This window comes from Microtus pennsylvanicus, chromosome 6 (assembly GCF_037038515.1).
Source record: "Microtus pennsylvanicus isolate mMicPen1 chromosome 6, mMicPen1.hap1, whole genome shotgun sequence".
NCBI lineage: Eukaryota > Metazoa > Chordata > Mammalia > Rodentia > Cricetidae > Microtus > Microtus pennsylvanicus.
The window spans coordinates 122486005-122498183 of NC_134584.1; the positions used below are offsets into that span (position 1 = coordinate 122486005).

Here is a 12179-nt window from a genome sequence, read left to right on the forward strand (position 1 = left end):
AAAAAGCCACATCATGGAAACACTGTGGGGGAGGAGCATCTCTTGAGAACAAAAGACCCATTTCTAAACTCAGCGAACTCAGAAGCTTATCCTTAGAGAGGAGCTGTACACAGCCACTGTATCCAGCACACGCCCGTGCAAACTGGACAAAGGCACCGGCAGATTGCTTTTAGCTGATCTTGTGAAATGAATGTTTTTGGACCATCCATGTGTTGTAGTACTGTCTCAAACTCTTCCAGAACTTTTGCCATTGAAAGATCAAAAAGTTCCCACGAGGTGTCACTGGCCATAGATGAATATTAAATCAGTGTTGTATATGAACACATTGCATGTCTTCTTCTGACCATTTGGCTCTTCCTCCCAATGGGTCCCCTCCACACACAGTCTCCTTACCTAGTAGCTCCAGCTCACTTCACGCCCCCTTTTTGCCCTCACTTGTACCAAAAGTGAAAGGTGGGGTACCAATGACATCAGGGACGGCTCAGGCAAAAAACATTGTTCAACATCCTCCACCAACTGGCTTGTATCTCCTTAAGTGAATTTTCCACGCAGATATTCATGAAACGGGGTTACTTGCCAGAAACTGTGCATCCTCGTATCCCAGGTACATCTGCACCCTCACGCCAACCCTTTGTGGAGCAAGGGACTGGTAGCCCTCTCTCCTCCAGGAAACAGTGACCTCAGAGAGCCACCACTCTCATGACTTGCGTTCCCAGTTCTGCGCAGAAGTATCAAGGAGGCTGCAGCTTTCCCAAGCTCGCACACCCCTAGGAACCCAGCAAACTTAGAGAATATGGGTCTTGATTCTTAAGTACGTGAGAGTAAAAAATACCTTCTTCACAAAGCTGCAGGGTGGGGTTGGGGCAGGGACGAAATGGGGAGGGTAGCTATTGGGGTGGGGCACTGAGGAGCCTGGGCTCTCTATTGTCCCCAGAGCCGAAGGCCCTCCGGTGGCCCCTCCTCCGAAGGCGCGGCCAGACATGCTCCGCATTGTGCGAGCAGATCTCGATGCGTGGTGCTGATGCTGCAGAGCCTGCCGCATTCTGCGGCAGCGCCTCAGCATTGGTCGGCAACACTGACATCAGCTAGCGAGGGCGGGGCAGCCTCTTATAAGAGGGCGCGGCGGAGGCCACCGATCCTCCGCAGCCCGCTGTCCGCCTGCTTCTCAGCTCAAGCCGTTTGAAGTCAGCATGAGGGAGATCGTGCACATCCAGGCCGGCCAGTGCGGCAACCAGATAGGGGCCAAGGTGAGGCTGAGCCGTCCGGCATCCTGCGTCCCCACGAGAGCCAGCCCCGGGGGAGGGGGGAGAAAGAAGCTGTTCTGGGAGCCGCTAGCGGAACAAAGGGAAGAGCCCAGCCCCTTGCCCAGCCCCTTGCCCGGCTCCTGGGACCCTGGGATCCCCAGTCAGCTCCCCTCATTCGCGTCACGTTGCCCCGCACCTAGGTTGCTGCGGACAGCTAGCGGCAAACCCTTCTGACTCTCACTTCCATCCATTCTGCTCACCCACACACACCATGGCTCCAGCAGGTACAGTGGATATGGTTGGGGGCGCCGACTGGGCGTGGCCTTCTTTGAGACTGCCACTTAAGCCTTGAGTAAGATGGGTGTGTCGAGCAACTTTGGGTGGGGCTCTCCCCTAAAGCCATAATGACTGTACATGCCCCAACCCCTACTGGAGAACTGGACGGTCTTCAAGAAGTAAGGCCGCCCTCACCTCCTCAGCCTAGCTCAGAGCACCCTCAGCTTCCTTGCCCCACCCTGTTCCTTTGTTGGAGGGGTTGGGCCTGGACTCTGATGACCTTGGTCCAGAACTGGATTCTCCCTATTTTTGCAAATCTCACGTCTCTAACTGCCCCCTCCCAGAGCCTCCCACTGGGGATTGAGCAAGGAACAAAGCCGACTGCAAAGGAAGGCCTGTTTCTCCTCCATTGTTAGCCCCCGACCAGGTGTTGAAGCTTAGGCGGAAAAAAAAAAGAAAGAAAGAAAAAGGTGGGGGGTTGGTGCAGTGACTCTGCAGCCCGGCTGTGCTTAGTGAGGTAGCTGTCCTGTTTCTACGCCCTAGGATTCCTTACTCAAGGTCACACAGCCAGTGGGAGACAGAACTGCTTGGTCCCTGCAGAAACCCAGCTTGGGATTGGGTTGGGTCTGGGTGGGTGGGGTCAGCTACCTCCTTCTTCTCCCTTCTGAACTATTGTTTGAGCTCCAAATTTGAGATGGGGCTTTGTCCAGGCGGATGCTGGACGCTGGACGGGACTCGGTGTATAGCTAGTTCCCAAAGGAGGAGGTGGGGTAGACAGGTCCTGGAAGGGAGGGGACCGAAGCAACGATTACCTCTGGAGGCTGTTGCCATAGAAACCGGGCAGGAACAAAAAGCTAATTACCATGGGCTGGGGCGGTCACGTGGCTGACATGTAAATTGCAAGTTTGGCTCTAGGGTGGAGGTTCCTCTAGTGGAGGGGGGAGCAGCGCTAGGGAGGCTCCCTAATCACTGAGGAGACAGCTGTTCCTATTCTAGAGAGGAACTTGGGGAGGGGGCTTGCAGGGGAAGCCCAAGATCAAATCAGGACTCCTGGGGTAATCACTGACAGCTGTCCTGGCCTGAAGGGAGGGTGAGCGCGCATTAATGTGGTCACAGGTGCCAGGCCTTCCGCGAACATCTGCGCCTGGACAGGCCGGGGGTGAGTGGGGGAGGGGAGCCTTGGGATCCCAAGGCCAGTTGGGTGGTTCTCCCGTGCTGGAGCTGGTGCTGTACTGTGCTTGCACGGGCTCCCAGGCTCCCGTTTAGCAAGGGCCTGGAAGTCAGGTCCGTGCCCAGACTCGGTCCATCCCAGGAACGTGAGCTTGAGAAGAGGCCTGAGGGCCGGACTCAGCTGAGCTTGATCTGCTTCTCAGCACTATGGCCCTTAGGTTTCCCCTTTTTTATTCTCTTGAGGCTTTTGTTGTTTTGTTGTTGTGGGTTTTTTTTTTAATTACATGTTTTTAAATTTTGAATACCTGATCCTTTTTTAACAGTGCAAACAATGAGTAAACTATCTGGGCAGGCGTGTCTTCCCTTCCCATTGTCTCCCTGCGTGGGCGTAGTAGTCAGTACAAGGCCCTCTGACCTAGAAGCTCTCCCAGAGACCTGACAGAAGGGCCGGGCCAGTGGATTGACTCGCTTAGCGTCGGCCCCAGGCCATTTGAACTTCCTTGGCCAGACTTACTTCCTATTTTGCAGCTGGCTTTAGGGTCCCTAGTGTTAGCTGCAGCGGGGAAAGTTTTCCCTGCCACCTGAAGCAGCTGAGGGAGTGAACGCCAAGGGCTGGTTTTCCGCTTGTGGGTCCTTGGGTGGTGCCTATCCTGGCACCAAGGGCCACTGGCTTCAGAGAGGCAACAGGGCAGAGGTGTGGGTGGTACAGAGGCAAGAAGTGTGAGGCCAGGAGGACATGCTTGGGAGCAGAAGAAGGGGTGCATGAGATGAACAAAGCATCAGGTCACCGCCTCCTGCGGGTGAAAACCCTGAGCCTGCTGCACATTACGCCCTGGGTGTGGTGGTGTGGGTATCACCCTCCCTTAAGGCTGAGAAAGATGAAGGTTCTAGATGTTGAGTCACTTGCCTCGGATCACAGTGGATTGGAGCAAGGCAGGAATTTTAGTATAGGTGTGTGCAGATGTGTCAAGGTGGGTGGTGACATGTGCCCCCACCTAGGAGCAGAAATGACTGGGCCACCCTTTTTGTTCCCTTTGCTGGGACCTGGGATCCTAGATTCATTCTCCTATAAAGGGGTCCCCTGGAAAATATCTTTATGGGGCCTTTGTCTACAGTTCTTGTGTGTGCCCCACTGGCTGCTGAGTATCACCCCACCCAAGCAGGAGCCTTTGGAGGGTTTGACCCACCTGAGCACCAATGGGCCTGGCAAGTTCTAGGAACTGAATATCTTTGGAGGCTCATGGACCCCAACTCTGTTTGCACTCATGGTCCACCACCCTGCTGTCTTCAGAGGCCCGCACCCCAAGAGGGTCAGCACCGCGGACAGCAGCACAGTGGTTTGCCCGCTGGAATCTGGAGCCCAACAGACGTTTCGATTGGGCTCGCAACACCTGGTGGTTTCTTCTCTGTAGTGATGCTACTTGATCTAAATAAGTCTATTAATTTACTTGTTAAATATTCTATGTAGAATATTCTATGTATTCTATTATGTTATTATATGTTAGCCTCTTAGTATGTAGCCCAGACTGGCCTTGAACTCATGATCCTCCAGCCTCAGCCTGCTAAGTACTGTTTGCAGCTCTGTACCATCGCAGCAAGGAATATTTTATTCTGAATTACATTTTATTACTTTTAATCTACAAAAGCAGTTGTTAGCTGGAGATGTGGCCCAGTAATCAGGCATTAGTTTGTTTAGCATGCAAGCGGCCTCGAAGCTGATCTCCAGCAGAGTGAAAAAAGCAGAACCTGAAAACTGCAGAGAACTGAGCATGCTGCTGCACACGCGCAGTATCAGTGACCCGAGAGGCCGAGGCAGGGAGATGAAGGTTGCTTCGGCTTAGGTGACAGATCAAGAGCCTTGTTTCAGTTTTGTGTTTCTTTGTTTGGTCTACAGGGTGAGCTCCAGGATAGCCAAGACTACACAGAGAAACCCGGTTTCAAAACTAAATAAATAAAATGAAAAATAATAAAATTAAAGCTAACGTGCACGTGACAAAACTCCAAAGGGTTGACAGTGAAAATGCTCTTTTTCTCAACCCCAAGACCCCGTCCCAGGATGTCTCTAAAACATCTAAATATAGACAACACATGTAGTTTGTTTCCTAAGCTGCTTTCAACCCTGAGCAATCTTTTTCTCCACACGACTCCCAGGTAGAGGTCTTTCGTTCCTCTAGGCCTTTATATTGTTAACTTATCTGCAAGTCTCTCGAGCTCCTAGCAGTGATGAAGGGTGTCTCAGCCAAGGTGGCTGCTGCTGGCCTGGTACTCTGTGTGCCCTGATGAAGTGCCTTCCTGTCTGTAGGCCTTTCCTTCCCGGGCCCCCAGGACTATATAACAGTGATGACTATCTGTTGCCTTTACTCCTATGCTCTATGCGACTGTGTTGGCACAAGACCCTGCTGTCCTGGAGCCAGGCCAGTGTACGGAGGACACTAACGAGCATGACGAGCCCTTGTGCAGCCACTGTGGACTCGGATTCTTACTCCTTGCTCTGTGCTGTCTTGCCCTGCTGAAGTGGTAGTGGAAGTGGCAGTTCTGAGCACTGCGTTCTTGTGCAAGGGGCTCACTACCTGTGGGTAGCAGCTTGTCAGTCAATGATCCTGGGTGTTGCCAGGCTCCTAGATAAGGCAGGTGCGTGACCTCACACAAGCCATTATATTTTTTTCAAGACAGGGTTTTTCTGTGTAATAGTCCTAGCTGGCTGTCCTGGAACTAGCTCTTGTAGACCAGGCTGGCCTCAAACTCACAGAGATCCACCTGCCTCTGCCTCAGACAAGCCATTCTGCTGCTGGAGACTCCTGGGGGCTCTTCTGCAGATCCAACTGTGAGTCACACTGCCTGAGGCCAATGACAACATACCAGGCACCCTTGGAACCTGTCCGTGTAAATGGCTTACTCTGGCACTGAGGGTCACATGTAGTGACTAAGAACCCGATGCTGAATCCGACCGGCTCTACCACCTGCTCTGGGCAGATTTCTACCTTCTATGTGCCTTCAGTTCCTTTCCCAAAAAGGAAGAATAAAAAATGACCTCAGGAGAGATCTGCATTTCCCTACAGGTGCAGCACTGGGTAGAACCTGCCAGTGTGGGCTGAGTCCTGGTCCACCCTGGGGGCCTGGTAATGTTAGCCAGATAATGCAGAGTAGGTATGCATTTTTCATTCTTTTCTAAAGCCTTATGTTGGGTCTAGTAAGGTCCCGAAGTTTTACTTTTGCACCGAGGGCTTTAAGACTTCAGAACGGCAAAGACCTACTAGCAGGGTCACAAATGCCCGCTGAACTCTTTTCTCCTGTCCGTATACAGTTCTGGGAGGTCATCAGTGATGAGCATGGCATAGACCCCAGTGGCAACTACGTGGGGGACTCTGACCTGCAGCTGGAGCGCATCAGTGTGTACTACAATGAGGCCTCCTGTGAGTACCACTCCCCATCCATCCTGACCCTAGCAAGAAGGGCCCCTGGGTAAATAGAGCCCTAGCATTCACTGACCAAGAATCTAGCAGGTATGACTGTAAATGAGGCAGCCAAACCCACAGCATAAAAAGTGACTACCAGGGGCTGGAGAGATGGCTCAGCGGTTAAGAGCATTGCCTGCTCTTCCAAAGGTCCTGAGTTCAATTCCCAGCAACCACATGGTGGCTTACAACCATCTGAAATGAGGTCTGGTGCCCTCTTCTGGCCTTCAGGCATACACGCAGAAAGAATATTGTATACATAATAAATAAATAAATCTTTTTTAAAAAGTGACTACCCTGGAGTAAGATGCAAATGTATTTAATGATAGTAATGGCCTTGAGTAGTCCAGGGATGGTCAAGACTTGATCCTGCCTGTCCTGGGTGTCCGTTATTACACTCATGGCCAGGCCAGAGCTTACTATGGATCCATGCCTATAATACAAGTTCCAGCCCTTACTAAGTGCAGGAGACTGGCAGGCTGAGGGCAGGATTCAGAGGGAAGCAGGTTCCCCTAACTCTTTAACTCACATCGCTGACTCCTCTTTCCTCTCAGCTCACAAGTATGTGCCCAGAGCCATTCTGGTGGACCTGGAACCTGGAACCATGGACAGTGTGCGGTCTGGAGCCTTTGGGCACCTCTTCAGGCCTGACAACTTTATCTTCGGTAAGTTCCCCTGTTCCAGGCTCTGATGACAGAAACCTGGGCCTGGCAAACCCTGGTCAACAGAGGCAGAATGTCTGAGGGGATTATTTTTCACTGGGACTCTGGAGGGCAAAAATGACTTTCCATATTACAGTGGACATTAGAGGTCCAGATACAGGGTTCTGTGTAGGAAATAAATCCCTCTCAACATTTTACAAAGAATAACATATAAAGCACAAGCTTTTGGAATTATCACAGAGCTGTGGGGACAACAGTAGGGACGCCAGACTGGGCGGTGGTGGCACACACCTTCACCTTTAATCCCAGCACTCGGGAGGCAGAAGCAGGCAAATCTCTGTGAGTTTGAGGCCAACCTGGTCTACAGAGGGAATTCCATGACAGCTCAGGCTATGCAGAGAAATTCTGTCTTGAAAAACAAAACAACACAAAAGTTTATGGAGGACCCCAGTTTATGAGCACGTGCCAAGAGGTCAAGTTGTCCTTGTGCCTATGCCCGTGACAGACACAGGAGGACAGTCTTGCACCTCTCCTTTCAGGACTCTAGCACCTTGAGTCAGTAAAACAGCTCAGTAGGTAAAGAGGCTTGTGATCAAACCTGATGATCTGAGTTCCATCCCCGGGATCCAGGTGGTAGAAAGAGAGAACCAACCTCTTTAAGTTGTCCTCTGAGCTTCACACGCGTGCCAGAGCATGTGCACGCCCACAAGTACGTGTACCCAACACATACATATTCTCTCTCTCTAAAGAAACAAACGTGTCATTGTGTGTAAAGACCTTGGTACTAGACTAGCACGTGACAGTTCTCAGCCAGTCCTCGGTCACAAGAGATGCTCAGGGTTTCGTTTTATTCTGGCTTAGAGGGATGAGGTGACTGAATTAAGGACAGCCTTCATCTCCCTTCAAGGTCTCAGCAGACCGTTGGGAAGAAAGGTGAGCCAGAGAGGAAGGCTGAGCTATTCATCTGGGACATCCTTGAGAGATAGTAAGGCTCTCGTCTCATCCCAGATTCTCCATACCCTGTTCACAGCGTCTGCAGCTGAGATCCCCGCAACTCAACAGTGATGCCCAGGATGGAATGAGAAGGCATGTTAGCAGTGTGCATTTTACAGACCACAGGGGAACCAACATACTTCTGGGTGTCTGGCAGGTCCTGCTGTAGACCCTTGACTTAGCCCATCACCTGCTTCTTCTGTCTCTACAGGTCAGAGTGGCGCTGGCAACAACTGGGCCAAAGGGCACTATACTGAGGGCGCAGAGTTGGTGGACTCAGTCCTGGATGTCGTGCGGAAGGAGTGTGAAAACTGCGACTGCCTGCAGGGCTTCCAGCTGACACACTCGCTGGGCGGGGGCACAGGCTCAGGCATGGGCACGCTGCTCATCAGCAAGGTGCGTGAGGAGTACCCCGACCGCATCATGAACACCTTCAGCGTGGTGCCCTCGCCCAAAGTGTCGGACACTGTGGTGGAGCCCTACAACGCCACCCTGTCCATCCACCAGCTGGTGGAGAACACGGATGAAACCTACTGTATCGACAATGAGGCCCTCTACGACATCTGCTTTCGCACCCTCAAGTTGGCCACACCCACCTACGGGGACCTCAACCACCTTGTGTCTGCTACCATGAGTGGAGTCACTACCTCCCTTCGATTCCCCGGTCAACTCAATGCTGACCTCCGCAAGCTGGCTGTCAATATGGTGCCCTTTCCCCGCCTGCACTTCTTCATGCCTGGCTTTGCCCCACTCACAGCCCGGGGCAGCCAGCAATACCGTGCCCTGACGGTACCTGAGCTCACCCAGCAGATGTTTGATGCCAAGAATATGATGGCTGCCTGTGACCCACGCCACGGCCGATACCTGACAGTGGCCACTGTCTTCCGTGGGCGCATGTCCATGAAGGAGGTGGATGAGCAGATGCTGGCCATCCAGAGTAAGAACAGCAGCTACTTCGTGGAGTGGATCCCCAACAACGTCAAGGTAGCTGTGTGCGATATCCCACCCCGCGGCCTCAAGATGTCATCCACCTTCATCGGCAACAGCACGGCCATCCAGGAGCTCTTCAAGCGCATCTCGGAGCAGTTCACAGCCATGTTCCGGCGCAAGGCCTTCCTGCACTGGTACACGGGCGAGGGCATGGATGAGATGGAGTTCACCGAGGCTGAGAGCAACATGAATGACCTGGTATCTGAGTACCAGCAGTACCAGGATGCCACAGCTGAGGAGGAGGGTGAAATGTATGAAGACGATGACGAGGAATCCGAAGCCCAGGGGCCCAAGTGAAGTTGCTCACAGCTGGGGTGTGGGGCCAAGTGGCAGCCAGGGCCAAGCCAAGCAGCGTCTGTCCCCCAGAGCCATCTAGCTACTGACACTGCCCCCAGCTTTGCTCCCCAGGCTCACTAGGGCATCCTAGGGCTCCCAGGTTAAAGTCCTTCAGTATTTATGGCCGTCCCCGCCCCACATGAGTCCACTTGGCTCTGTCCTCCCTGTTTAGGCCACCTCTGTATTTGTGTTGCTCATTTGTCTCTGTTTTATCACGGCTCCAGGCCTGATGTTTTATGGTTTGTTTTGGTTTTTTTTTACTGAGTTGTGTTTATATTTGGAGGGGGGTATACTTAATAAAGTCTCTGCTGTCAGATCTCTGCCTGGTACTGGAGAGTTCTTTTCCTTTGCCTTTTTCTGCCACTTTTTTTAAAGACAAAAACTAGGCTGAAGCATGTTTGATATAAAGCAGGTTTATTTTTGTTCTGGGAAAGACTAATTTAGAGCTATAAGGGAAGAGGAGGAGTATGGGCAGCCCTTCTCTTCCAGGGTAGTGACTAACACTTGTGGCTAAGGTTTGTGCTTGAAGGGTCTCCTCGGGCATCCCAGAGAGTGAGGGAGGGGAACTAGAGAAGGAAGTTTGCTTGGTTTAAATCCTCATCCCAGAACCCCTGGCACATCTGACTCAGAAAGCAGCTGTTCCTGATCTCCCACAGGGTGTCATGTTTAACTTTCTTCCTGCTGTCTATGCTGAAAGTCAAGTGTTAGCAGCCATATAAGGAAGCCGAAGCCTGAGACTTGAACTGGAGAGATGAGAGACGGGACAGGGAAAACTGTTGGGAAGGCTGGTACGTGGCCTTTGAGAAGGCGCTAGCTGGGGATGGGATCCAGCCATATGCTGGCTCCGTGTTCCCCCCAGTGGTGGTTTCCCGTAACTTCAGAATGCCCAGTATCTGTCACAGAAAGTGACATTGCCAGAGATCCTTGCCCAGCGCTCCCCCACCTCACTGAAGAAGACTGAGAAGCCCAGAGCGGCCGACTGCGAGTGTACACAGCTGGGCGAAGGCAGAACTTCTAAACTGAGCCTCTGCCGCCCATCCTTGTGTTCAAGGGTGTTGTCAGAGCTTAAGCCCCTACCCTCCGCGTGGTGATAGCCTGAGAGAATTTGGTGTACACAGTACCTTCTCACAGGTTCTCTCCGTGTGTGTCAGCCATAGGTACTAAAGAAGAAAGACTGCAGAGCTGTTAGTACTGGTGTCAGACTAGGGCTGCTCCTCCTAAAAGGACAACATGTCTCCAGTTCTGGCCCTGATGTAGTCTGGGCTCTGGAGGTCAACACGGAAAAGTCGACAGCGGGCAACACTGTGCTGTCTCCGCTGTGGCTGTGAAACACATTTCCCTGAAACTTAGTGACCTGACCTGAAGTCTAAATTAACAATTTATCCTGTCTTACTAAATTTTTGTTTTTGAGACAGGGTCTCCTTACATCACCCTGGTTATCCTGGAATTCCCTACGTAAACCAGGCTGCCCTTGAACTCACAGAGATCAACCTGCCTCTGCCTTCAAAGTGCTGGGATTGAAGACTGGCAACTAAATTATTTACTTCCTATGGTGTTGGTTGGTACAACTCCAAGGTCCAATATTCCACTGGGGTGCATGACTTTAATCCCAGCTTTCAGGAGATAGAGGCTGGCAGAGTTCAAGGATAGCCAGGAGTACACAGAGAAACCCTGTCTCGAAAACGAACAGAAGGAAGGAATGGAAAGAGAAGAAGGAGAAGGAGGAGAAGGAGGAGGAGAAGGAGGAGGAGAGAGAGAGAGACAGAGGGAGGAGAGAGGAAGGAGGGAACGAAGGAAGGAAGGAAGGAAAAGAAAGGAAGGAAGAGAAAGAAACGAAGGAAGGAAGGAAGGCAGGAAGGCAGGAAGGCAGGAAGGCAGGAAGGAAGGCAGGAAGGCAGGAAGGAAGGAAGGAAGGAAGGAAGGAAGGAAGGAAAAAAGGAAACTGGCTGCAACTCCTTATCAAGATAGAAACGCCAAATACAACTGGCAAAAATAGAAAGTGCCAGTAGGGCGGTGGTGGCGCGCGCCTTCAATCCCAACACACCGAAGGAAGAGGCAAGCGGATCTCGGAGTTCGGTCTACAGAGCTAATTCCAGGACAGCCTGGGCTACATGGAGACACCTTCGCTCGAAACAAACAAACAAACACAAAGAAAGCCCCAAAGCGAGATCCAGGACAGGCGGCGAGGTTCGCCCAGGCAGAGCTCCTCCCACAGCTTCTGTTCTTACTCAGGCTTTGCTCCAGGCTCCACCCTGTAAGTCCGCCCTCTGGGGCTTGGACCAACCCACTCTTTCACCTCCGCTCGCCTCTTTCGTCCCTGGCTCCACCGGTCGGCCTTAGCATTCCGGTTTTTTGATTCGCTTTCCAGGGGCACGTATACAACCTAAAATTTCCGGAAGAGGGCAGAGTTTGATTTGAGTTGCCTAGTGACCGCCGTGATGGGTTTGTCTCAGGAGGCGCTTCAGGAGTTAAGTTTAACAGTGATGCCTTCAAGGGAATGGGTGGTGCTTCTGTTGTCTCAGGCCACTGGGAGCTCACTGACAAAGGCCAAGGAGGCCAGAGCTGTTACAACAGAATCGACAGATTCCTTAGAGCTGTAGTTGCACAACCTGCGCTTAAGAACCTAATAGTGAGCCAGGCACTCAGGCGGCAGAGGCAGGCGGATCTCCGAGTTCGAGGCCAGCCTGATCTACAAGAGCTAGTTCCAGGACAGGCTCCAAAGCTACAAGAGAAACACTGTCTCAAGAATAAAAAAAAAAAAGAATAATAAAAAGAACCTAGTAGTGTTGGAGAACACTAGTTCAAAGTTAGCGGAGGAACGACAAACTCCTACGACCTTTGCTAAGCTTACTTCTAAGTTAAGAACAACCTTTTCACAAGACTTGCTCCTTGCTGGGTGCTCTCCTTGAGAGTTCTACACATACTCCTCTCTTGATCCTTTATAACCACATTGCAGGCGTGTTGTAGACATCCGCTTGACCTGATCACGATGGGGACTTAGAATTGGTTTTCTTTTTTTAAAGATTTATTTATTTATTATGTATACAATATTC

At 51.7% G+C, this 12179-nt stretch overlaps 1 protein-coding gene across 1 annotated transcript; it reads left to right on the forward strand.

Moving 5' to 3' along the window:
- The first annotated feature begins 923 nt into the window (after window positions 1-923).
- Tubb3 (tubulin beta 3 class III) lies at window positions 924-9442 on the forward strand. Its single transcript, XM_075977597.1, has 4 exons — window positions 924-1247; window positions 5995-6103; window positions 6700-6810; window positions 8012-9442. The coding sequence occupies exons 1-4, from the start codon at window positions 1191-1193 to the stop codon at window positions 9085-9087; spliced, it is 1353 nt and encodes a 450-aa protein (XP_075833712.1). The 5' UTR covers window positions 924-1190; the 3' UTR covers window positions 9088-9442.
- The last annotated feature ends 2737 nt before the right edge of the window (window positions 9443-12179 follow it).

Excerpts from the sequence above, each read along its gene's own strand:
- Tubb3 (XM_075977597.1), top strand. The coding sequence starts at position 1,191 with ATGAGGGAGATCGTGCACATCCAGGCCGGCCAGTGCGGCAACCAGATA. Across the intron at positions 1,248-5,994 it reads GCAACCAGATAGGGGCCAAG|TTCTGGGAGGTCATCAGTGA; the intron begins GTGAGGCTGAGC and ends GTCCGTATACAG. Across the intron at positions 6,104-6,699 it reads GTACTACAATGAGGCCTCCT|CTCACAAGTATGTGCCCAGA; the intron begins GTGAGTACCACT and ends CTTTCCTCTCAG.